The sequence below is a fragment of the Orbilia oligospora genome, assembly GCF_000225545.1.
Source record: "Orbilia oligospora ATCC 24927 unplaced genomic scaffold scaffold00079, whole genome shotgun sequence".
In the NCBI taxonomy this organism is placed as follows: Eukaryota; Fungi; Ascomycota; class Orbiliomycetes; order Orbiliales; family Orbiliaceae; genus Orbilia; species Orbilia oligospora.
The window spans coordinates 1,020,183-1,046,949 of record NW_011645636.1 but is presented as its reverse complement, the minus strand read 5'-3'; the positions used below and the strand labels follow the sequence as shown (position 1 = coordinate 1,046,949).

The following is a 26,767-nucleotide window of genomic DNA, read 5'->3' as shown; positions in this document are numbered from 1 at the left end:
TTTTCCTTTCCTTCCGTTCCCTTTCCTTCCGTGGGGTGGGAAAGGAAAGAAAACGAGAAAAGGGAAAAAATAGAAATTAAAATGATAAATAAAATGGTAATACTTTTCTGTAATTTTCCGTTCTTTTCCCTCTTTTCCCTCTTTTCCTTTCTTTTCCTTTCTTTTCTTTTAAATTCTTTTTTTTTTTTTTTCATTTGAGTTCGTTTTTTTTTCTGTTTTAACATTCTTTTTTTTCTGATTTTTTCTCTCGGTCAGTTCGGTTTTTTTTTTTTCAATTTGGAAATTGAACCAACCATGGGCAATCGCTGCCTGGTCAAAACTCCTCTTCCAACCAATAGGATAACGATCTCTGGTCGGGAAACTGAAAAAAAAAAAAAAAAAGGAAGAAACAAAAAAAAAAAAAAATTTACTACGCCGATACAGTATTTCCCTGGAAGCAAGCAAAAAAAGAAAGAAACAAAGAAACAAAAAATAATCGTCAGCACGAAGAGAGAGAAAAAAAAAGCCCCCTCCCCATGCCCCCCTCCCAAGCCTTTTCCCCAAGGATAATATATATATCTTAATAAAAATAATACAAACCGGCTGGCTATTACATATGCAGATTTCAGGGGATTTAAAAATGGTCGCTTTGTTAGGAGGAATATAATATAATATATTGCTAGCAGTCTTATGAGTTCATGAGGTAATATCGAAGACATCTGCATATACTTATGTATTTTCGTCATCGGGATATTGGGCGCATGGTCAACTTCGTCGTTGTTATTTTTCTTATTTAATAGTTAGTTTTGTTACGAGCAGTAGATATTAGTAACTAATCATGATCTAGATACTCATAGATAATTAAGAGTCCGGGGGGTTGTAAACGGGTTGTCTTGATCTTGCTTGGGAAGCATGATATGATTCGATTCGATTCGATTCGGTCGACGTCATATTCATGATCACCATACATACATACATCGACCCCTTGTTCTAAGTATATTTATCTAGCACTTAAGCTTCGCTTACGTAGGATGTAAAATACTGGTGTAGATATATTTGATATAAGATATCTCATACTTTTTTTTGTTTTTCAAATTTCATAATTCTCTCCGAGTTTTACTACTTGGGTAGTATAAGCAGGCATGCCATACATATACCTGTCCCGAACCCGACAACCACTTTAAAAAAAGAAAGGAAAAGAAACCCGTCAACTGCATAATTGCCCCAGGATAAACCCCCATCCTAAAATAAAATAAAAATAAAAAACGGAAATAAAAAATAATATATAATACAGAGAAGTGAAAAAATAATCTGAGGAAGGGGGGTTGGTTATAGCCTGGACAAGTACCCAGCGGAACAAAGGAATATATGCCGTGGATTTGTAAAGAGAGGTAGAGGAAATAAGGAAGTAAAGGAAATATAAGATATCAAATATTGCAGAAAAGGAAAATGGTTGCTACTTGGGTTAGTATGTTAGTAATGATGATAATAAAAGAAGAGACATTAACTGGATATTCCCCAAAAAATAAGTAATATCGCCCCGGGTTTTTGCTCCGTATAGAAAAAAAAAAAGAAAAAAAGAACCCTAATATTATCGTACAAAAGGAAGACGAGATAGATGGTAAGGGAAAAAAGTGACTCCGAGGTTTTATGAAAAAGAAAATATAAGGAAATGGTAAGGAAAGGTAAAGAAAATCTGTTGTAATATATGAGATATAGATAGATAGAGAGAGAGGGAAAGGAAATCGTCAAGAAGGGTCCTGAAATAAGACGTTCCCGGCGTTTATTGCGTTTGTGGTCGTAGATACTTGTATCCCGTATCAAGCGTCGTTAAATAGAAGTCGCCAGCATTCATCCATATATAATTAGATATAACCAAGGAAAAAAGAAAAAGAAAGACGTCATCCGACTTCCACCCTAGAGTTTCCTTCATCATGACCGCCTATTAATTAACCCGTCCTGAATCTCATCAATCATCTCGGCGATAACATTCCTCGGGAACTCCCCAGTATTAGGAGTCGTCGGTGCCACATATGACTTCCGCGAACGCATCCCAGATTCCGTACCAGCTTCGCTGCTATTGGTGCTACTTGCTTCTGCGATCCAACTTGTAGCGCCCAGTAAATTGGAGTTCGGAGCTGGCTGAGTACGGTTTGTAGTCTGGGCGTGCTGCTGTTGCCTACTCCTTTGCGTCTCCCGTTCTACGCGCATCCGTCTCATGCTTTCAACGGGGCTAATCTCGAACCCAGGCATCGGAGGTGTAACTTTGCGTTCCAGTGTTGCTGCCCAGCGTGCCTGCCAAGCTGTTGTTCTTTCCTCAGATTCCTCGCTGGGAGGGTTGTTATCCATGCTGCTTTTACGAGAATCGCTACTGGAGCTGTGGGTGCTTGAGCTGTTGTCGCGGTTATGGGATTCGACTTCGCGGAGGGAGTGTGCTTTCTGTAACGGACTAGCGGCTAGGCGGACGCTATGGTGTTCGCGGTCTGGAGAGTCACAGAGAGGAATATTGATGCCCATACCCTTGATTTGGGACGGTATCGAGATCGGGAACGGTCTCAGACTAACTGTCGGGGTCGAAGTAAGAGGCGCTAATGTTGGGGTTGGTGCAAGGATAGTCTGACTTTGGCGCTGGGCTGTTCCTGGAGCGCCGCTGTTGCTTCCCATGCTGTTTGTTCGAGGACGTGGTTGGGGAGGCGTACGAGGTGGTGTAGGCATAGAAGAGCTTCTATGACTACGGGTCGTAATCCCAGTTGGAGAGCCACGCGCATGGGGCGGTGCACCTGGATCCGGGCTTGTTGCCTCTGCTGCCGCGATGGAGTATGCTATCCTATCTTGCATTGGAAGTTCAGAAGTATCCCACTCGTCAAAACCTGCCATTTTCGAAGCTTCCCGTTCTGCGATTGAGAGTGGGGAAGCTATCGGTGCTGGAGATGCCGGTGCCCTCGACTTCGGTCGGTTGATGAGGTTAAGGAACGGAGAAGTATTTCCTGGGAGACTTGTCGAGGAGTGTGCGAATGGAGATGGTTCCAAGTTGTGTGGATATGAACGGGGAGGTGAGCGAGGAGGCCGTTCTGGGGGGATCGGACTATTTCGAGAGAATGTGGATATCCTTGCAGACCTAGTGAATGGCCTTGACCAATTCTTCTGTGCATGAGCTATGAGGACCGTTTGTCGAGGTACTCGGGGTTCCCCAGGCTTTGTTATCGAGCGCGAGGATGCTGGACGGTCGTCATTTGTCTCCATTATCTCAAGGTTATCGATATGCCTGTCCAAGATATCATCCTCTTTCTGCAGCGTAGAACGTCGGTACCGCAAAGCAATTAACAGCGTCCAAAAGATAACCTCCAGCGCCAGTTTCAGAACCCAGACTGCAATTGCTGCCGTTAAAATCCATCTAGTATCTCGAACCACGACCGTGTCCGGTAGCCACTTAAACTGTAGAACGCTAACACTCCATAGACCTCCAGTGGCCACCGCAATAACAAAGCATGGAAACCCTCCTGATAACACCGTCACTAATACCGAGAACTGCCATAACGAGAAAACTAATATCAATGTCGTCGATATGATATTGAAAACCCCTGCGATCACAAATGGTATCCGTAGTTGAGAACTACCCAGCCATGCATATACTGCTATCATAGACAGCAGCACAGTGCTTGCTACCGATAATAGCAGAGCAATCGCCGAGAAGACTCGAATATATCGAACTGCAAACGGTGCATCGCGGAGGATCACCATTTGGATCTCGAGTAGTCGTTAAAACCTGGCCAACGCCGCCACCTAGTATATTGGAAGGTCCAGAACCGTCGATGGAAAGTCCGAAAACAAAAATAAATAAAAAATAACTAGAAATTATAGGCTTAATCTCCTTGCCACGTTTTAAAGGATAGTAATAGCTTTCAGCCTTCAAACGTTCCCCCACTCACTCCAAAAAAGATTGTTCCTTTGCTTTCCTTAAAACGAGTGTATAGGTGAGAGAGATGGAAAGGTGAAGGGAGGGGTTGGACTGGGCGGCGTGATGGGTGTGTACCGGGTCGGAGAATAAATCCAATTTCAAATTCCCTTCCTTCGGAATATACAGCGGATATTCGAGATTATTCCTTCAAGCCAAATTTTAGATCAGTGTGCACGGATTGAAAAGGACTTCTGTTTCGTGCTACTCGAGATGGCATCACGAACAAGGTAACCCACCCCCCAACTTCTTGTGTATGATTGGAAAAAAAAAAAAATTATAAGAGAAACCAAACTAATTTAGATCTCCCTCTAGATCAAGAAAGGCTGTGTACCGACCGAGGCGAGAAGGTAGAAGAGGAGGAAAGGGGTGGTAGGATAGTGTGGATTGTTGGTAAACGCCTTGGTTGTGGTATTAATTATCGCTCTTGTAAGACTACACCTATGACAAATTTTTGATAAGTACGCTACCTAGAATTAAAAAAGGTAATGGGATTTCTTGTCCGGGAGGGGCTCGCAATTCATGGAAGGAGTATAGAAAGCTATGTGCTTACCTGGAGTTACAGTCGGGATTAGATCCAAGAAATGATTCGTATGCAGGAGCCCGAGACAAGAAGATATATGCTAGACAATTGCCAATTTCCTCTCTTGATTCTACTATCCTTGACAGGTAAGGTATAACGGCGAAAGTGAAAACAATCTGATAGAATAAATCTAGAAAAAAATTCCGTGGGGCGTGATCAAGTGCGAAGGTGGTAGTCTTGGGGCGAAGTTGGAAGTATTCACACTAGCTGTAACGGTATATAATGATCGTATTGGGCAACTAAGGACTTGTGATGTTTCAAATTCGAGGTTTCGAAGGTTTCGAAGTCTTCCCGGTCTCAACGGAAGATTCCTGGTGGAAAACGAACAAGAAGGGGAATAAAGAGTGACAACTAGTTGGAAATAGTAGAAAAGGAGTGTAGAATGAATGTTAAAGATTCTTCCGCCTGACCGCTGCCATCAGCCCGTTCGTGATTCCTAGTCGGTGTGGCAATGCTTGTTTCTATCTGACCGAGGACGGGAGCCAATTGGCGAGTCGGATCCCAACCCTTACCACGGTTGCTCAAAGGATAGTAGATTGATAGGTCTTTGGATCTGGTCAGTGCACATGTAAGGGTGCAGGCCGTCGAAGGTGACCGTTTCGTGGACCTTTCTTTCTCTTCTCCTTCTTCAGGTGCCTCCTCGTTCCTGAGGGATGTGAGGTTTGTGTCGAGTTAATTCAGCCAAGAAATCGAGTAATGCTGGGTCCGAAGCACCCTACGGCTGACCGAATTGTGAAACCGTTGGAGGGTTGGATGTCGAACCGACTGGACTCCCCGGCAGGCCTTTGGGTAGTCTACCTCGAAAAGAATCCAATAAAGTTGTCGATTGAACGGTTGTACGGAGTATGACCGTAGCCAAGTTGCTCACGAGATCTGACGAAGTTGAAGAAGGACAGACTGCAAGAGAAATCTGGAGAAGAGGTCATGTCTTATTTTCCGAGCTGCAAAAATAGACACGCACTCCGTCCAATCGAGCTGGTTGTTGTCCCTCGACGGATTAATGCCCCTGGTCCTGGTACCTGGCGAAGTTTTCGCGTTCGACCATCGGCATCGCCCAATCATGTTGTTAGTTTAGTCTATCGATAACGCCTCTAAAGTAGTAATTTCCGTTAATTTTCGACACTTAGCCTCTTGCATCGCTGGCAATACTGTCCGCATAACTAATTCAGTCAGCTAAACTACTTAAATCGATACTTCTGACGTTGCAAACTGCAATTTTATAGTATGCGCTTGTACAGGGGCGAGGAACTTCGTGGCCCATGCAATTTCCTCACCCCTGCTGGTTCGGCAGGTGGCAGTACCAAGAAGATACTATAAACGCCCGGCCTCACCCGCTGCAGGTTCGGCTGCGGATCGTAGGCACAAAAAGTAACCGTTAAGTACTGGCCAGGCCTACTACACCCTACGTTCGCGTTCGTGTAATATAACAACATCGAAAAATAGTACGGTACTACTCGGAGCCCGTCTGGTGTGGTGTGCTATCTGCAATGACCAGTGCATACAATCATTGACATCTGCATACCTGGCTGTGCACGCATAATCTCGGAGAGACAGCCAATTCGCTCGAAGTTGGATGCTGGCACCCTCACGATATGCGTGGTGAAAGGGGATGTTCATAGCCATGGAAGAGTCTCTCAGCTCATATATCAGATGGCTTTCATTGCATGGGATTGAAGCGGTAAACGTATAAATCTCGTTCGACGGAATACAAACATTTTATCCTGGAAAGCTGGAGGACCGGATGTGAAATAGACTGAAGAACACCTGCAGCTAGTTCCCAATGCATACCGTCCCTGACATGCAGTTGAGGCAGCTGCCAGAACAAACGTTATCGTAGATGGCGGTATAGATCAGATGCAACTCACACTGGCGTTTGTCGAACACTTGCAGTAGCGTGATTTGGCCCTGTTCTCCATACTGCGTTACATAGGCAATTGTCGGCTCCAAGCTGTGTCGATAAAAGCCGATAATGGTGTGGTGGGGCGAATGTCCGACTGTGGCTTTCTAAGCACCATCCGATCCTTTGGACTCCGCAATGACTCGGGTGGTCCTAAGCCTGAACCGAACACACTGCATCCATCCGCCTTGCAGCAACGTAGCCAACAGGCACAGACATACATCTACTTAACCCAATGTATGTCTTTTCGTCCAGAGGAATGTGGTAGAGATACATGTCCCACAGGCACATGCATGCTGCTGACTAGGCCGTTCGCAGGCGAGGGAAGGTAGTCATACCTGCTATTCGTCCACAAGCCAGAACAGCCTCTGAACACCTCTGATTTGTGGATGACCGGGGAGATGGCAAAACCGCAACCAAGCCTACATAGGTAGGAAGCGCTAGAGCCTGTGAGCCTGTGAGGAAGCGAGTGTGCTTTCTGTGGGCTTCGATTTCCATTCCAGGTTGGAGAAAAGGCCAGGACCAAGCTGAAGGATTCGATGGAGTCTTTGTATCTCCCATTCCCATCAGATATTAGGATCCTCGACAACTTTGAACCACCGTAGACACTTTTGTCTTTCATTTTTCTCATACTTGAGTTTCGAAGGAAGCCGAACGTTCCTATACATTTTCGAGGCCACTTGTCGATGCTCTGTTCTGGTGGCGGTGTTTTGAAGCAGTTTGGTTCGTTGGTTCGAATTCGTTGGTTTGTGCAGCAGTAAACAGCACAAGCAGCGAGGCTTCCATCCAAACCTCGCTCGCCTCTCGTCTCGTCACCCTCCTTCTCTTTCTTCTGTCTACAACCAACCTCCCCTCAACACCATCTCGACCACTCAACCACATCTTCACCCACCTACCCACCACCATCGCCATCAAACCATCATCATTATTATCAGATTCACAGAGACCAAAGGAGCTTGCCCAGCATGTCGGACATAGTGAAGCTTACGTTCAAGGTAACTAGCCGTCTAGCTTTGCCCCGCTGTCCCGCTTGAAAACCCCTCCAGCTCCCTCCCAACTCCACCCTTTTCAACCGCGTCGACTCCCCTAGACCTTCGAAGCTGTTGCTGACATTTCGCTACAAATCTAGGACCTCAAGAATGAGCGGTTTACCATCGAAGCTGGTACTGCTGATACCGTAAGTCACCTCCGACACGTTGCCGACATACGCCATCTAGGATCTATCCGGCATCTATCTTCCAACTAAACAAGTTCACGTCTAATATGTATTCTTCGATGATAGATCTCAACAGTCAAAGCAAGGATCCAGACCGAGAAAGGATGGGAGCCATCTACCGTGAAGCTCATCTACTCTGGTAAGCCTTCACCTCTAATATGTCTATCTCTACCAATCTCAGGCTAGCTGACTCTGATGTTGTCTTATAAAGGTAAAATCCTGCAAGACGCACAGACCGTGGGATCATACAACATTGACGAAAAGGGCTTCATTGTTTGTATGGTTTCTAAGGTAAGACAACTCTCCCTGGCTTTCATATCGGCTTACGTGGCACGGGTTTGGCTCTTTGATGAGGCAGTTTTGAGGTTATATCAAATAGCAACTAACTACCTATATCGACAATACAGGCAAAGACTGCCCCAAAGGCTTCATCATCGAGTAGCGCTGCTGCTCCATCCACGCCGGTCAAATCTTCCACACCAGTTCAAACACCTTCCGCCCCGATTGCGAATGCTGCTTCATCATCTACTGTCCCAGCTGCCGTTCCAGAAACACCAACACCTGCTCCACAAGTTGCTGCCACATCACAGCCAACAACAGCCGCCTTTAATGACCCATCTTCCCTGGCCATGGGCTCTGCCCGCGAGAGCGCCATTCTACAGATGACTGAGATGGGTTTCCCGAGACCGGATGTCGAAGCCGCGATGCGTGCCGCTTTCAACAATCCGGATAGAGCTGTTGAATACCTTATGACTGTTAGTGCAAATAGTTTCTGCTGATTTTTGGTGATCGTTGCTAATTCCACATCTATAAAGGGTATCCCAGAGCACCTCCAGAGAGAGGCACCTCCTGCTCAATCTTCGCGAGCACCACCTACGCAGCCAACCACAGGCGCAACAGCTGCTCCAGCTGCTACGACCGAATCTCAACCTGCTGCTGCTGCCGCCGCTGCTGCCGATGTCGACGAGCCTGTCAATCTCTTCGAAGCCGCTGCTGCCCAAAGATCAGGGAGTCGTGGCACCCCAGCTGGTGGCCGTGGAGGTGCTGCAGTTAATCCATTGGCAGCTCTTGCAGGTGGCGGCGGTGCCAATCTCGACTTCCTTCGCAACAACCCACAATTCCAACAGCTAAGACAAGTCATTCAGGAACACCCACAGATGCTCGAGCCAATTCTCCAACAGGTCGGTCAAGCTAACCCACAGCTTGCCCAGTTGATCTCGACCAATCCCGAGGGTTTCTTGAGACTTCTGGGCGAGGGAATCGATGAGGAAGAGCTTGCTGGTGCAGCTCCCGGGGGCGGTTTGGCCATCCACGTTACCGAAGAGGAGCGAGACGCAATTGAAAGAGTACGTCGATATTCCCCAATGAGACTTGGATAATTTATGATTTCTAACATTTTATAGCTTTGTCAACTCGGTTTCGAGCGTGACGTTGTCATCCAGGCTTACTTCGCATGTGATAAGAACGAGGAAATGGCTGCAAACTTCCTGTTCGAGAACCCACAAGACCCGGAACCTTAAAGATTTCCAGCATATTGTTTTTTTGTCTTCGCACCTCCTATGCCTTCGTTTCTAGCGCTTCATATGATGGAAAATCCTTTCGCTTTCTCCTTTGTCTTGTTACACGCCTCGTGAAATGATATATTGTATTCGATCCGGTCAAACAAATTAATGAGAGAAAGAAGGAATTTCTTAGTGTTTTTTCTTTTCTATATCCTTTCTTCTATCAATGGGGTTTCCTTTTGAGGTTGTTTCTTTTGCCTGTTAACTTGTGCTCTCCTACCTTTATATGACCTCAGTCTCCTCCTCCTCCTCCTCCCCCCTTCTCTCCGAAAACACGGCACCTCTATATTCTACTTTAACCCCCTCTACTCTCACATATACTCAATCACACACACATGAATACAGAACTCACGAATCCGAATTGAACCTTTAAAACCCTGTGCTGCCTCCCCCATCCCTCTTCGTACATGTAGTTGACTCTTCATGGTGTTTCTTTATGTCCCCTCTTGCTTGCGAATCCGTGTATCTAAAAGGTGTCTTTATGGTATTTCACTCTATTACATGATCTGTGTCCCGCACCTGTCTTGACACTGGGCTGACAATGTCCATATCCAGACCGGTTATAGAAGGCGAGAGGAGGTCTCGGCTTCATGTCACCGGTCATAAACCTCGAAATATCACTGCGTAGTTAATTACTTCGTTATAGACGTGGGTTTGACCCTCTTCGTAGTAGTAGTATCTAAGTATACTAGTATGTATATCTATGAATTTGCATTTAGAAGAATGCCTATATACCTAGTAAAGATGCTAACTTAGAACGTAGAATAGTAACTAGTTTGAAACTAAGCAGTAATTTTATTTATTTATTCTTTAATTTATTTCACTTTATCTGTTCTGTTCTATTCACAAGGTATTCCTGCATGATCCATCCACATCCTCCATAAACATCTCTAGCTCCTTCTCCCTCAAATCGAAGGTATAACAAATCCTTTTTTAAAAAAAAAGAGAAGAAAAGAAAAAAAGCATCAACCCTAGATTCCCCTTCATCGCATCGGGAATTCTAGAAAAATACAAATAGTAGTGTATTTAAAAAGTGGGGGAGGAGTGAAAAAAGGGGAGGAAGAAAAAGGAGCTATAGAGAAAAACGTTCACTCTTTCTAAACCGAAGATAACACGGTAAACGCCAGGTTAAAAAAATTTCGGATACGGTATATAAAAAAAAGTAAGAACGAAATATTAATAACGAAAAGGAAAGAAGAACAGAGAGAAAAAATGAGGAAAGCAGGAGTAATACGCGCGTTAACAAGATGATAAGAAGTTAAAGAAAAGAACAAACAGTTAGTTGTGCTTAATGATCTTATTTTCTTTGGATAGCCATTCGGGGTGTCCGAATCTGGATGAGTGTGGAGATGATGTAGAATGACGTAAATGTCTGAATGATCTTGTTCGAATGCCATACTGCCGTGATTGCCTTTTTTGCGCGGATATAGTAAAGCAAAAACTTGAACAAAGGAAATATAGTGAACGTGGAGTAGAGGCCAAATTTGTAGGGTCCTCTCCATGATAACAAAGAAGTAAGGAAATTTTGTAGAGAGAGTGTGGAGTGCCGATATGTAATCTCCAGATTACATACGGAATCCAGGCGCAAGGCAATCGGCAGCAGCGACGAAAGAAGATGAAGACAGACAGAACGAATCAGCATCAAAAGAATGGTAAACCATCCTCAACCGAAAGGAAACCAGTCGGGCCGAACCAAAAGAAAGAAAGAAAACATCAGCACATCGGTATAAAGGATCAGTCTACTCCAGATGTTGTGAGCGACTAAGTGGTACAGCAGAAGAGACAAACAATAGCGCGAGAAAAGAATATGGGTATCAATAAATTTACAAGTGCCCCAGAGCAATGAAAGCGAAAAGCAATGATGCAGAAAGGAGAAGCGATATTGTTACAGAGTAGGTAAGGAAATTGAGCGAACCGATCGAAAGCAGAAAACAAAAGCGCGACAAGATGCGGCGATTGTGGCGGGCTTTCAAAACCTCACGCCGGTTGAGAGGTGGATGGGGTGATGACGATTGGTAGGTGGTAAAATACTCAATGAAAAAGGAAAAGGAAAATGTAAACAATATGACGATGCAATGTAGATGAACCCGAAGTGAGAACTCCCCCACGTACTCCGCCCTTGAACTCCGTTAAATAGATGAAAGCGGAAAGATATGCATGCATAAACAAGGAAAAAAAGCCATATAGGTGCAAGAAATATCCAAATCCAACAAATAGTTAATTTGCTGCCGTCGGTACACGTGGGTTTCGTCGTTTACCGTCGTTGGATACCCCTGGTAACTCTGCCACTGCGCCGTAGCGTCAACGGCTCGAGTCGGCCTCTTCCGTTGCCCTGCATTCTAGCGCGCTTAATCTTCTCCTCCTTTCGCTTTTCGTTGATCAGGCCGACACTACCGGCTTCAACGAGATCCTTCCATCTTTGGTCGACACTTAAACCGTCTCGCCCGATCGTGTTGGCGCACTCGACCCAATCTCGTTCAGATAGTCGCATCTTTGCCAGGACCATTCCGACAAGTTGCTTGTCTTCTTCTTCGCTCCAGGGACCTAAGTTTCGCCGGGTGGTCGAGATACGCTTGGAAACGGGGCCGCGAATACGGGTCCTTTTTGGTGTAACGAACGGGTCGTCCAACAACTCATCATCAGAATCGCCATGGAAAAGTGAAGATTCAATCTTTGGCGCTGGTGGACAGACCGTCGGTGTACCAAGTTGAATAGGAGTCACGAACGGATGGCCTTGACGGGGAGTGGAGCATTCAACAGCCGAGGAATTTCGTTTTCGCTTGTTATTGCGCGTGACAATTGTATATGTGTAAGTGTTTCCGGCTGTCGCGGCGCGGGGAGTCGGAACTTCTACCTCGCTATCGTCGGCAGGAGTCGTCCATCGCGTATGTATGATTTGTTTTGAGGGTGTTTGAGGACTTGGTGTTCGGGAGGGCGTCGGTGTCGCAAGGGCAGATTTCCCATATCGCGATTTTGTGATCGCACTCGTGGAGTAAGTTGGTGTTTTATCAAGAGATAGAAGATGATTTAGCGCAGCAGTAGTATTTGCGACTCTTTCGCTGCGTGGAGTAAGAGATCTCGGGCCGCCATTGGTGATAGAGAGTCCTAGTCCGATGTTGGCGTGGCACGGTATTAACGAAGTCGCATGTCGCTGAGTCTGCGATCGAGCAGCCGCCCGAGAACGACTGACACGAAAGGAGTTCTCGCAAGGGAGAACAGACGGGAGCAACATTGTGTTCTGTATTGGCGACAAAACGGCGGTCGTTTGTGAGTGTACTTTTTCTTTGGCGCGGTCTAATCGAAAGAGAGAAGTACGCGAATCCAGGCGGAAGACGGAGTGGCGCTGTTGAGATGGCTGCAGGAGAGAAGAGCAACGGCACTTATAGACCTTCTTTGGGTAGACCTTCTTAGTATTAATATCACAGCCGGGAGTCGGAAGAGGCTATTAACAAGTTTGAAGTTTGAAGCTGAGGTGGTTGATGGAGATGGAGATGGAGATGGTTGGTGATGATGAGGTTGAGGTTGATGGAGTTGACAGGAAGCGGTAAGTTAAGTGTGTTCTGTTAAGTGTGCGTTGGAAGTCCCCACAAAATGTCAACAAGCCTTTCCAATCACGGTCTTCTAACACGTATTGTCTTCTTTTCCCGCCAAATCACAGCCAAAGCAGCAGGTCCAAGCGGCCTCCACTAATTAATTATCCAAATTCGCTATCGCAGAGAGGGAAGTCGGAGATATCTAGTCTGGTCGGTCTGGTCTGGTTTGATCAGGACTAAAGGGAATGTTTAGAGAAGAGATGAGGGGGATAGCCTGTTAATGAGTGCGGGAAGCCTACGTACCGTTACTCTGTACTCAACTTCCTTCGACTGTGTATCGCCCGCCTGCTGGGAAAAAGGAAATTTCGCCCTTTCTTTCCTTTTCTTTTCTTTTCCTGTCGGCGGCATGCGCTTCACGAACGAATCGCTCCAATTCCCCACCAACCTGGCCTGTTTTCCCTTCCAAGGGTGGCCATCTTGGGCAAGGGCGTTCTCTATTCTCGTCCTGTGCGCAAATTTGAACTCTTCCCTTCCTGGTACCCCATGACCAAGGGTGCAAGATGAGGAGAAATCAAGAGAGAAAGAGAGAGAGAAAAACTCCAGAACCCTTGGAAGTTTTTACCCTGGTGCCTGCACCTGTCAATTGGCCACTACGTTTGGTTACGGCGCTGCGGTTGAGGGGAGATTTTGTCCATAGCGACATAGCCTCTTCTCCCCGGCCCACGTCTATAACGACATCACTTATTACTACATACACAGATATTTACGGAATAAAGCCAACATCTAGCGGGAGGGGAAGCTAGAAGGCACAAAATGCGGAAACGGGATTGTCAAAAATCGAGCCTTCCCTAGCTGCTGCGGTGAAGTCTTGATCCCTAACTTCGAGAACCTCTTCGGAAAGGGTCCTTGCCAGGGTATTGTCGATATCATACGATGCACTACCATGAAGTCAAAAAAAAAAACCTTGCATCAAATGCAATGCGACATTCGACTCGAGGTACGATATTTTTCTTCCTTGGAACAGGCACGATTAGCTTGATATCAGTCACGAAATCCTGCATATTCCTCTCAATGTCTCTGCTATATTTGTGAAGGATGCATCGGAAAGACAGTTTTTTCCCGAGCTCCTCGACGTATGACTTGCAGCACAACCTCAGCTCGAGATTACTGCTCCACCCCGAAGCCTTCTGGTCCCGATGAGGTATGTATATGCACCGTTGATGATAATGCTCTACCCCCCGTCTGCGATGGTGCATGCAGGAAAGGCGCAACAGACCGAACCAATCGAAGAAATTTCTCGAGAAGGCTTCGATTCGCGAAAATACTCCAATGATCTTTCTGAAACTTTCGTTTCCAAACTGCCAACAGTCCAACTAAGCAATGCACAGCTAACCAACTATATACCAACTGTGATAATTCTGGTATATCTGTCAATACAGAGTATACTTTTTCTTCCCATCCTGACCGTAAATGCGGGTCGGCGAGAGGTATTCCAGACCGAAAAGACGGAATTGTGTCCCGTCTCCCAAAAGCCTCAGAAACCCTAAAATATGGGTCACCAGGCCCTCCATCGGCCACAGAAGCCAAAAAAAGACGCGTCGACTGCGCAGATGGGAAAAACAGAGGCCGCACTGCGATTGCCTTCCTGCGCATGCCCTCATGACATAATATTTCATTTCCCACACCCTTCCTTTTCCCCTCACTCAGGGACTTTGCAGAATCCCTTCGCTTTTCCCACTTTTTTTTTTTCTTTCGCGTCCATGTCATCAAGAGATTGTGGAAATTCGTCGATCTCGTAAAGCCTAACAGCAAGCTGACCTAACAATGACATATCCACTTTTGCTCTCAAGATCGAGACCATCAATCTGCAATCTCTCAACTCCAAACCTCTCTCCCACTTTTTTTCCCCTCTCTCAAAAAGAAACGATAAGATTGCCACATGCCAAAAAAGATTGTTCGTCCATGTTAAGGGTTTACCGTTTCCATTATAGATGAGTCTCCACACCACCATCAAACTTGCAGGGATTAAAAAATCGGTACGCGTTTTTTCCCTTTCTCGGACAGGGATCCCGCAGCGCGTTGTTGTTTACGTTGTAGATTTCCTAATCTGGAAATTTCTTGATAAAACGGGAAGATGCGACGACTGTTCGTGTCTAGAAATGTGTTGAAGTCCGCTTGCAACAGTCAAGTTCAAGAACGGCATTGACAATGATATATGCACATATCGTAAATATTATATTATATCAGGAGTATGCACTGCTTACACTTTTGATAATGCATCGATGAGCTCAGAGTCTCCACAGGATACCATCTTTACCACCGATTGAATGTAAAATGTTATGCAGGTTGAAGCTTCAGGAGCTTCGACATGACGCAGGAACGAAACGTCGTCCCCATGCTCGCTTCTGTTTCATTTCCCGGACGCCCGTCAGCACCTTATTCCTGTGGATACGCCTCTTAACATCTTCCTTTGTTTACATTTTTTTGAGAAAGAATAATTGGATTCAGATAACATGGTCAATGCCGGTTCGTACCTGATTTATGCACGACATATTTTATCAACGTTTATTTTTTATTTTTTTTCACGTGGCGAGGGTGAGTCGAATTCTAGGCCATGGCGATTGCGTATCTATAGAATAAATGTTTATGGTTTATATATAACGGAGTTTTTTGAGAACGAGGATTAACCTTGGCGAAAGGTAACTCTCGAAGGTAGGAGGTAGATAGGTAGTGATTTATTTCCTCGAGGAAGTTAGAAATGCACTTGTGTCTCTGTTGTTTTGAATTACACAATACCGCGAAGTAAAGTACTCTGTAGTAGAACTATGTACTCGACGGCCCGGTAAACGGATTTTATACTACAAGTATTAGGTGTCGATTGGGTTCGGTGTTACACAAAGTCGATACCGAATTCGACGTCTACCCCTGAATATTTATATACGTCCGTGATTACACCCGCCCATCCTTTGTGGCTGTGTCGATGTTTTCATTTTAATAAGAACGAGATTGATATTGGTATTGCAGGAGCTGGACTCCTTTGACTAGTTATGATAGTTTCATTTACTATTGGGATATATCTCACGATATAATTATATAATTTTATACAAAAATTTAAGAATGAAGTTGACTGGCGGCTAACAGGTTGACTTGATCTAGATTACTTGGAACTCCGTACATTCATCCTTTCCCCCCCCTCAATTTCAATTGTCTCATATCCTCATAGTACTCTAGCTCTATGGATCTATGTATACAGACATAAATATCTAGATTGGGGAACGAGGAGACAAGCTAAAGCAGATTTGCAAAGCTATGTATAGCGGTGATATATCGATATCGCAAATTCTCTAGACTAATAACAAACTGAAACCGAAGTACCAAAGTAATCATACATTTAGCTACAGCCATGCCTTCACGTGCTTATAATGCTCACTAGTATACTGATTTTCCTACAATGACAGTCCTAAGCACTGCGGAGGCAATATGATATATAGGGACCGGGCCAGGCTGTCTTCAGGTCAACAAAATACCACACTCAACGCATATTAAAACTATTGGCCTTGTATGGCCTCGTACCCAGTCTATCTAGTATCTTGAGCTCCTGAAAGAGAACAGTAATTCGCTATATGAAATGAACGACCATAATGACATCATATGCAAAAGAATATATAAGACCTGTAGCTATTTTCACATTTTTGTGAGGGTATACTGAGGCTGGAGGACCCGTTATAGAACCGGATATATTAGAATTTTTCAGTAATGTTCCTGATGAAAGCCGATACCGGTATACCTCTCACTCATCAAGCGCACAAGTCTTCATGAATCGAAAAGAATATATAAATTTATATAAAAACGAGAGATAATTACGATTTCAAGTTGCACCCATTGATATCATCCTTCCTATGTTGAGTTTGTACTTTATGAACCTCAGGTTGTCAGCCATCGCCACAAATTGTATTTTACATGACATATATGTGCAAACACACATATGTCTGCAAAAATTAAATAAATTTACATATACATTACTTCAAGTCTTATTATTCCGTACAAAATCCGTCAAAAGAGTATACCTGATCTTTCCATTTCTGGCCTTTTTTCCCACTCAACTCCCACTCAAAACACTCTAGCGCCCACCCACACACTCAATCCCACCTATCAGCTCATCTCAACCCATGTACTAATTTCCCAAATCGATATATCAAAACCCCCGGAGTATAGCGTACAAAACCAGTCAGAAGGACGATATATAGTATTTTTTAATAATTTTTTCTGGTATTACATTGTGTTTTTATTTTATTTTATTGTGACATGTAAGTGTCAATTTATTGCCACCCAAAGATTTTCTTTGGGTGTGGCTGGGTATACTATGAGGCTTGTAGGGCCGGTATAAGAATCTTGAATTAAGATAGTTATGAGTGGTCTAGATCTCGTTCCCAGTTATGCATGCATTGTGAACATAAAATTCTTGAATTAAGATAATTATATTTCGTGACAATTCCTTTCCCTTAGTCAAAAAAAAACTAAAAAAAAAAAAAACATTTACTATCAAATCTAGTCAGTCGTTCACGCGCGTATCTATTGATTCCACCCGTCCGGGAAGCTGGTAATCGATGAGAACCCACGCTATTTTAAAAGACAACTGGATTCTATTCTGAGTATATACTGTTCTAAAATTTTTAAATATGGCCAAATATTTGAGCGCTCATGCATGGCTGATGGTGAACAGCTATTAGATTATATTCGGTACTGGACGAAGGCCTACGATCGAACGGTTAATCGATGATGAATATATATATACCAACCTACCCTCACATCCATTCTATACCGCACTCTTCCAATGCCTTTCCAGCTAGCTATTGAGGTCCATGAGTGAGAAGGCTAGTTTCAATGAGCAATGTATAAGCCAATATATTGCAATAGATTTAAATTATCGTCAGTGGTCATTTCCCATGAGATGCTAGTAACACATTGGTGGCATGGAAGACCTTGCAATAAAGCTTTTAGACCAACAAAACTGGAGTCTGCAATATTAATATGAGATTAAGTTTTTTTCCTCGTGCTGAGCTGCAATGATTCTGAATTTTTGAAGGAACCGCATGGTCTCGCGACTCTGACATAGAACGGGCATGGTAATCGCGATGATAACGTAATGAATTGTGGGTAGCATGCATAGTATGAAAACCCGGCGAGACAAGAAAAACAAAACAATGATGTCAGTTGAAAAATAGATCAAAGCTATTAGCAATATAATATTACAAAAGAATTCGCGTACCTGTCTCTAAAATATGCCAGAGCGAAAAATAAATGAAAATAAAAAATAAAAAAAATAAAACGGAGATGCAAGGAAATGGTAAAAAAAAACATGCTAAACCTCGAACGGCAGGAAAATGAACCCAAACCTAGTACCCAACAAATAAACAGAAAGTTACTCAGTCGTTAGATGAAGGAAGCGACGAAAACATGAATTATGCACTCCGGTATCCAGCTATCAATGTCACCTCTCATCTCCCCTTGATGTGGTTCTTGGATCTGGCAACGGTGCATCCCCACCCTCCAGTACCGTCTCCACAACACCAGGACTGGGTCTCCTTATACCGCTCCTTCTTTCTTCATCTGCTGCCCCTTCTCCAAAGGCGATCGTCCTCCTCCTCGCCGGATCCGCCATCACAGAGTCATCTGAATATTGACTGTATCGATTCACACCGTTATTCGAACTACTACTCGGCCCGCTCACGCTCGCCGAAGCCCCACTTCCAGAGCGACTAAGTCGGCTCCGTATCGACTGTCTCGTATTAAGATCAGAAGTGGAATCCATAGTCCCTGCTCGTTTTCTCCGGTTCTTGGACGTCGAGGAAGTAGGCAAGATGGTCTGTGATTCACCACGTAGCCAACCGCCAAGACTTGCTCCTACGCTTTTGACCTTTCTAACTTTCTTATCACGGAGGGATCCGGATTGGTTTGTGGCTGTGGCAATTTGGTGGGGTGAGATAAGATCTTCTTCGAGTATGTGATCGACACCGCGCTTCAGAGTATCTGCGACGACGGCTTGGAGTTGGTAACCCACAAATAGCGGGCCGGGGGTTAGAAGCGAGAGGGAAGAGCGGTTAGGGTTGGTGCTCGCCGATGGTGGCGTGGCGACCGGTGTTGTGGAGATCGGTGCGGGGCGGCGGCGGGAAGGGCTACGCGATACGGTTGGGGTTAGAGGGGTATGGAGGTCATCAAGGGGATTTTTGGCAGGTGGTAAAAGAGGGGATGCTTCATTTGGGGGGGAGTGAAGCTGGGCTGGGATTTGAGTGCGACGGAAAGAGTTTGTGGAGCGGATTGATGAGTCCCGTCGGGTGGACGGCGCCCCGGGTTGAAGGGACGTACGTGGATGGTCTGAGTATGGGGTATTGTCGATAGAAGAGACCCGCATGATCGGGTTGTCAGGGTCGAAGTGGTGTTCGTCTTCGGTCTCGGAGATTGTAGAATCGTAGTCGGATTCGTAGTTACGCTCACGTTTGCTTGATATCAGGTAAACACCGGCGAAGTTCAGGAAGCATCCAATTAGGAACCTAATGAACCTTGCGGCGTCGGCTTTCTCAAAGTCACGGTAGAGGATTGCTGATCCGGTAACAGTGAAGATGTTGAAAAGGACGCTAAAAAAGGACTAGTTAGCTCATATGTATAAAAATGATGTTATTGAGGTGTACACACAATTGAGTAGGTATAACTTGAGTGGAGTCGAACCGCTGGAGGGACCTGCTCAAATATTTGATTTGTAAAACGGCGGTGGAGACGAGTATGATGACGAGGAGATAGAAAACCGGGTAAGTAACAATCTTATAGAGAGAGCTCGAAAGAAGAGACGAGACACCCTTCGTCGCCAATGCCGTGTAGCCACCTTGATTGAATTTGTTAGCAGGTATGCATTTTCCATGATGTGTGATACCAAAGTTGCCTTACCGAACAATCCGACCAGGCCCAAATCGATAAGAATGAACCTGGAGCCGTGTTTGCCACTGAGATAGAGTAAAACCACTATTAATGTGCAAGTGATGGTAAAATAGACCTCGAATGGGGTCTGGCTAATCTCCCACCATATCTGGCCCGGGGTGAGTTTCTCTTCCTTTGGCTGCGAGCTGGAAACCACAACTGCGACACCGAAGATGGCAATGACGACTCCTAGCAAGTCTCTCCTTCTGAAAGGTTCCTTAAGCATCAGAGGTGCGATCAAGCAATTGGAGATCAAAGCCACGACCCCGAGTGGAGACACAATCGAAGCTGGCGCAAAACCATAGGCCAGAAAGTTACCACACTCTCCAATGGTCATTAGGATAATCCCAGTCCACCACCATTTCGATCTCAGATAAGGTGGTGCACCCCCCACCCCACCATTTTTTGATGGAGACCGTTCCGGTGATTCGAGAAGATATCGGTCTTCTTCGTCCTCCATCAGAGCTCTCCCTCTTCCATCTTCACCTTCGGGACTATCGTAGGTATCAGTAGATATCCAACTGCCTTCTAAATCTTCTTCATCACCGTTTTCGAGTCCATTCGGTGAGCCATTGCTTTCAGGGGGGTGTAGCAATCCATCAGTCTCGGTGCTAGCTCCATTCCTGCCATTGGCAACACCCTTGTTCGCAGCTAGGAGCTTTCTCCTTCTTCTTCTTCGACGTTTGTATTTCTTTCTCTCTTGTAATCGTAATGACTTTGCCCTTGCAAGCCTAATATGCGCATATTTCTGGATATTGAGGGCGAATGAGATGACAATGTTTCCGACGATTGAAATGATGATACCGATGAATGAGGACCATCTTGGAGGGTGTGTTCCGCCATCCGGGTCATCGTCGGCAAAAGCGAGCAAGGAATCGGCACCGGCACCGGATTCAGGCGGGAAGCCTACGAAGCTATCCATGACACCGGCCGTCGACTGTTCCTGTGGTCGTGTTCGTCGTCAGTGGCGACGGGTACGGTCCGGACCGATGGTTAGTCGAGCGAAGGGGGGGGAAGGAGAGAGGAAGAGGTTGAAAGGGTCTTCCTCCGATGTTTGTCGGACGGGGTTTCTGTTTCTGTGGTGTGCAGGATGGCGTTTTGTTAGGAGATGCCGCGTCGGCTAGCTTTTTGGCGGGCCTTTTTAATCAGTTTGAATACAAAATGGCATTAACTGCACCGGCAGCAAAGAAAAGAGGCTGAATCTGTCTTAAAAAACGGTGAGAATGGGAATCATCCTTTTCTAGTATTCATTTTCTTTCTGAAGATGGCCAGCGGGATGTCAAATTTCCGGTCTTGAATAGTCGATTTGAGTGTCACGAGCCAGCAGGGTGTCGTATGCCTTTGAGCCCACTTCGGCGCCGCAAGACAGAGACACTGTATACATACTTATACATGTAGACCTATACTGCAGCGCACTGTGGGGGAGCTATTTTCCTTAGCTAGATTTTCCCCTCTCTTTGCGTTATATTTAATTCACCTACATCGAAAAGACAAGACGAAATAATATTTCGACTGACGGAAAGTGTACATATGTATGGCGAAGTCAGAAAGACCAGGATGGCAGTACATACCTAGGTATATATTGGCGAATGGGAGGCCGGCATTCAAACATGAGCCTTACGGACACCTTTCTAAGGCCCGACGACAGAAAGTCTGATCTTGAGAGTGGGGTGGCTTCTCTCCTCTCCCGTGCTCCCATATTTGCCAGAATGCTTATAAGCTTCAGTAGTCGAGTATATATATGTGTGTCGTCCTTAATTAAAGTACTTAAATGAATAGTTCTGAGCACGTGCACAGTTCGAATTCAGGGCATTGCAGCTAGCTATAGATTCGATATAAATTTTTTGGAGACCTCATAGATATTATAAATATACTTACTTATGAGCTTATTGATTGGGGGCAGGCCTAGCCGTAGGATATAGTAGCTCTGCTGGAGGATTATATATAGGCCAGCGACATTGCTTAAATCGTTCTAGCCTAGCTTGTATTAGATATTATAGTAAGGAACCCGGCTGTTATAATTAACTTTAACTATGCAATTTGATAAAAGACGCTAATACATCGTTATCGATATCTTTATCGAGGTATGTAATTAAGTATGTATGTATATGTATATTCGGTAAACTTCTAGATCCGACCATGCGAGTGTGCAGTTAACTTTCAGTGCAGTGCTAGCGGCGTATAATGTATATTTGATCCGACCAGGCAAGTGAGAATCGAATCAATGAATTCGAATATTCAACCAGAGAATTGGAATCAATACCGGGCATTAATTTCAGAGATTAAGCTTCCGGGCTGGCTCTATTGATATTATATTTGTGTATTTGAATTTATTAAAATTCTTTCTAACCATTTGCTATTGCATATATTGTTCATGTCACTGTCTTAATTACCTATTTGGCAAGTACTTTCTTAATTGATTAAGTCGCTGGTATCATCGACGCGACGGGTGCTGTCCTTACAAGCGTAAGATATCACCATCGCTTATTATATTTCTCCCCCCAGCCGATCGAGCTATTAATATTCCTCGACCCCGCTCTATCGATATTGTATCATTGCTATCCTATCACTATTGTTAGTCTCGTATTGCACTATTGTTATTATTAAGCTTCAAGGCTCCTTAAAGCCTTCTCGTCTCCTCGCCCGGTTAACGTTATTTAGTATATCCATCCGAACACTGGGCATTTAGACAGTTGTAATCTTGATATCGATAATCCTTCGTTTGGGTTACGAATCAAAATAAACGCTAGCGGATGCGATCCCGTTTTCAGGGCAAAGATAGCCTCCCGGTTGGAACAAGCTTAAAAAGCTTAAAAAAAAACAAAAAAAACAATAAGGTTATTCTTTCGCCATATCATTATATACCCACGAGACCGCGTATATGTGAAGCCTACGAATTTGTCGAGTCGAGCCCTGCTTCGGTTACCTTATTTCCTAGCGATCGTCTCGAGCACCAACAGCCTGGTGGCCATTTGAGGTTTGCATACCTAACAACGATAATGCAATGCATATGCGCGACAATGGCACTACTGGGAGCCTCGAAAATAGCATCCAAAAAGGAGAGGAAGAAGAAAGGAAATAAAGCGGTGATGCGACCGGCTCACGGACCGCGCTTGGACATTACATGTCCATATAAATGTAAGGGTAAATAGGTGTCCCCAACGCCCCATGGATGCGAGGCTAACCGACCCTGGTCTTGGAAATAGATCGAATAGTACTAAGCATAAATGTATAAAGTATAGAGAGGCGATCGATCTTATCAAGAAGGCATACTAAGGTACGCTAGGTATCGACTTCAACGTATCACAAAATCACACTGCGCAGCTGCTTTTGACAGCCTAACATGCAGCAGATGCAAAAGTTGAATCCTTTTAAATTTTAGCTTTCCATTGAGTCCGTGTAGAATCTCCCATCTGTGGTAGTTTTTGGAGTTCAACGGCTGGTCAATCCTAATTTGGAGATTCCCATGATATCTTCGCTAAGAAAAAGACATATGGCTTTGTAGATTGCTTTTGCGTATACGCCTAGGCATCATCATCAATGGTCCGTCGAATATACTAGCTTGGTCTATAGACTTTTTCACTGTCTGGATGATCATGGAGTACCTCCAATTTCAACCCCCCCAAACTATTTAAACGGCCATGATAAACCATCTTATTTCACCTCTCTTTTTTTTCCTCTATCATCATCGGTCACGGTCGTCGCTTCCTCAGGCATTTGTTTGTTAATCCAACTATTTACAGCCCCGACGGCACCAAACCTCACTTTCATTGATTTATTTATTTCTCTTCTACCATGGTTAATTTCCAGATCTCTGCTGCGAGCGCTGTCGCTATCTTGGCCAGCGTTTCGCAGGTATCCGCCCACGTTCGTTTCTTGCAGTCGTGGGGTAGCTACAACCACAAAGTAGGCGGTGGTGCCCTCGGTCACCTTTACTATTACGCAGCAAAGAATCACGGACCTAACCAATGGCCTGGTCAATGGGACGTCATCGCTTTCAGTACTCCAGTTGTCCCAGCCTGGTGGCCAAGCCCCCACGCAGGGAAACCTCGCCAGTGGATGAGTCAAGGCTGTGGCGCAAGTCTGCAAACGGTTTATGATTACGCCTATTCAGTCAATCCTGGGTTGGCTGCACCACCATCTCTCCTTCCCGGGGATAAATGGGGAGAGCTCTGGAAACATCGAAACTATCATGTTTTTATGGCACCCGTTCATGGGAATGCTTATATTCAAACAAAACAGGCGGTACTAAAGGAGATAACTGAGGGTAAGTTTTTCCCTCCTCTTTGGTCTATCCGACTTGATATCGTGATTACGCTTCCGTGGTGTTGATACCAAAGCAATGTTTCTAACTTTGGCGATTTAGGTAGAATGGCATTGGCCACTCCGGGAGGATGGGTCGAGATCGCAACTTATCAAGTGAACGATGACGGTGCAGGTCCTTTCAGGTAAGCTATTCTTTGGTACATCCTAGTCTTGACATATACTCAATCCTAATATTTCCCTTAGATGCCGAATCGATGAGACCGGTACTGGGCAGCACTTTACCGACTGGGTTTATCCTGTCAGACAGCCCCCTGGAGAGCATGGAAAAGCCAGCATTGGTCCATGGTGGAACAACCAACAATCAATCATCAGAGTCAACCTCCCAGCGGGCATCAAGTGTGCCGGTCAATATTCCAAAGGGTTCCAGAATGTGTGCATGCTGCGCTGCGAGAACTACGCTGTACGTCTACATATAAAGCCTTGCCGCTTTTGGTTGAGGCTCTTCTTATTACTTCATCACTAACGTATAATTTTATAACTATGTAGCCCAATGGACCGTTCGGAGCTTGCGTGCCATTCCAAGTCATGTACCCACAAGAGGCCCCTAAGCCCGCACCTGTTCCAGTCAAGGTTGAGCCAAAGGTGGAACCAGAACCCCCCAAGGGCAACCCCGGATACGATGTTGGACAAAGTAACTACAAGGAAAACAGTTATTATAAAAACAAGAGACGTGCGGTGTCTGCGGTTGAAACACGAGCTATGAGACGTGCTGTCTCTATGGCTGGTACACGGGCTATTGAAAAGGAAGAGAAAATGAGGAAACGTGCTGCTCAGCCTGCTGACGCTGGAGCTGGTACTCATGCCCTCGAGGCTGAAGAAAAGAGACTTGGACATTCATCAAGCAAACGTGCTGCTCAGCCTGCTGATGCTGGAGCTGGTACTAATGCCCTCGAGGCTGAAGAAGGGAAGCTTGGACATAAAGCCAATTAATTTGGAGGATCTAGGAGGTCTTGATAAACCTTCCCGCAAGATCTTAAGAGAGAGGCTTAACTTTCGCCATGTAATGTGGGGCAATTGCAACCTGCTGAAATCTCTTTCAAAGCTGATACATGTATATACACAAATTACACGACGGAATGAGGAACATGAGGCAAAGAAATTGCAAACATACCCGCGCTTGTGGATCTAAATCACCCTTTGAAAGTTAGCAACAACTGCATGAATAGGATTGATATGTAAGTACTTCAGTAGTTTTAATAAGGTGACTGTTAGATATTGTGTGTTGTGGTATAGCTATAGTGAGAACGTCAGACGATTGACGAGCTTGGCTGGAGTCGACAATAGCGCTATATAATATAGTAGCTAACAGTTTATAATATAGAACTTCGAGATCTATTAAACTTTTAAACTGGAACTCGTAAGCCCTCTGATATATATATGGCCACTGGAGCTTTATTACGAGACTGAACTGAGTTTTGACAGTCTCGCAACCAGTTTGAAATTTTGTAGGTAAGTCTTGTAACGTAACTAGCCCACCTTTTTTATTGATTGCCTGTACCGTCGCCGATCGAAAATATCCAACGCTACAACACCATGAGTTGAAAGTCGAAATTCGCAACTTGTCGTTCTAACCTCACGTCGACGTCCTACAGAGTTTCCTTGTTCTTTCATGGTCTATTTCTTGAAGATTGGCTGCCCCTTCAAACCAGCTGTGCCTTATATAAAACCTTTTTGCTTAAGTTCAGCTAATTAGGTCAAAGGTCCTGACTATTTAAATCAAATGGGGAAGTAAATTTATAAATGATTTACTGGTAAATAGAGGTATGTAGCCCAGCAACAGTGAACTAAATTTAAGACAGTTGTGGTTTATCGAAACAGTAGACTTTGAGTTATTCTCGCTTCCGGACGCCGACCTTGGGTCATGTTCTTCATATTAAGTCTAAATTGTAATTTATTCCCAGCCCCGTGAGCCTGTTCTTGCTTGCAAACTCACCAAGGCGATCTGTACGAATATTTTCAGGTATCTAATAATGTCAAGGGCCTCCAATGCAGGAAGTAGGTCGCCTGCTAGATATTGAACTTTTTCAGCATGCGCATGTCAGTTTCTAGCTCAGGGGTCTACTCGAAAAACAAATTTTAGAATTGATTAAGCACCGTATAGTACCCAATTTACATGTACTATCGCTGCGTACAGGCGAATGATCTTGCCCGACTTCATCCTCCTCGGTAACTAGTCCCGACGACTTTATTGTTTCCCCTTTTCTGAGGTTGACGGTTTCGCCTGTGAGACGATCCTTGGGGGTTTGGTGGGAAAACAGGTATTCGTTCGGAGTTGATAAGGTTGGGTGCATACAGCTACGTGGTCCGCAGGAGCCGACCTGTGTATTTTGAGCCATTTGAACTATTTACGTTTAAAAATAATATCATGTAGTGTATTGAATTTAATTAAGGACACAACTGATGGGGGAATTAATAATTGAGCTCTCGGGCCGGTTATCTCGAGAATAACTACAAATAACTCGAATATTTAGCTAGTATACCCTCGTCCTAGCCTTCAATTATTGCAATAGAAAATCAAATTACCGATTTTGTTTGTCTTGTATATATATACCTAGCCCTACCCAAAAAAAAGAGGAGTCGCAATACTTGAAGGGTATATATAGTATTGTGAAAAATCTACATGAAACCATACGTAGTGACGGACAAGTCATAATTATATAAGGGTTGAGAAAATTTAAAGATTTAAAAAATACCTCGCGTAAAGAACATAGGCTTCAGGGAGAATAGTGTGTAGTGGGCTATAT

General features: G+C 44.7%; 5 protein-coding genes across 5 annotated transcripts; 2 read left to right on the top strand and 3 right to left on the bottom strand.

Moving 5' to 3' along the window:
- Positions 1 to 1,911: 1,911 nt before the first annotated feature.
- AOL_s00079g322 (uncharacterized protein) lies at positions 1,912 to 3,720 on the bottom strand (the record flags this gene model as incomplete). The annotated part of the gene is made up of 1 exon (XM_011124197.1): positions 1,912 to 3,720. One exon carries the CDS (start codon positions 3,718 to 3,720, stop codon positions 1,912 to 1,914), a length of 1,809 nt encoding a protein of 602 aa, XP_011122499.1.
- A 3,659-nt stretch (positions 3,721 to 7,379) lies between these two features.
- AOL_s00079g321 (uncharacterized protein) lies at positions 7,380 to 9,150 on the top strand (the record flags this gene model as incomplete). The annotated part of the gene is made up of 7 exons (XM_011124196.1): positions 7,380 to 7,409; positions 7,544 to 7,591; positions 7,697 to 7,769; positions 7,842 to 7,921; positions 8,038 to 8,385; positions 8,446 to 8,976; positions 9,034 to 9,150. 7 exons carry the CDS (start codon positions 7,380 to 7,382, stop codon positions 9,148 to 9,150), a joined length of 1,227 nt encoding a protein of 408 aa, XP_011122498.1.
- Positions 9,151 to 11,446: 2,296 nt separating this feature from the next.
- Positions 11,447 to 12,424, bottom strand: AOL_s00079g320 (uncharacterized protein; the record flags this gene model as incomplete). The annotated part of the gene is made up of 1 exon (XM_011124195.1): positions 11,447 to 12,424. The coding sequence occupies one exon, from the start codon at positions 12,422 to 12,424 to the stop codon at positions 11,447 to 11,449; it is 978 nt and encodes a 325-aa protein (XP_011122497.1).
- A 5,792-nt stretch (positions 12,425 to 18,216) lies between these two features.
- On the bottom strand, positions 18,217 to 20,619 carry AOL_s00079g319 (uncharacterized protein; the record flags this gene model as incomplete). The annotated part of the gene is made up of 3 exons (XM_011124194.1): positions 18,217 to 19,360; positions 19,419 to 19,605; positions 19,668 to 20,619. The coding sequence occupies 3 exons, from the start codon at positions 20,617 to 20,619 to the stop codon at positions 18,217 to 18,219; spliced, it is 2,283 nt and encodes a 760-aa protein (XP_011122496.1).
- A 2,873-nt stretch (positions 20,620 to 23,492) lies between these two features.
- On the top strand, positions 23,493 to 24,953 carry AOL_s00079g318 (uncharacterized protein; the record flags this gene model as incomplete). Its single annotated transcript, XM_011124193.1, has 4 exons — positions 23,493 to 23,964; positions 24,064 to 24,145; positions 24,207 to 24,423; positions 24,510 to 24,953. 4 exons carry the CDS (start codon positions 23,493 to 23,495, stop codon positions 24,951 to 24,953), a joined length of 1,215 nt encoding a protein of 404 aa, XP_011122495.1.
- Positions 24,954 to 26,767: the final 1,814 nt, after the last annotated feature.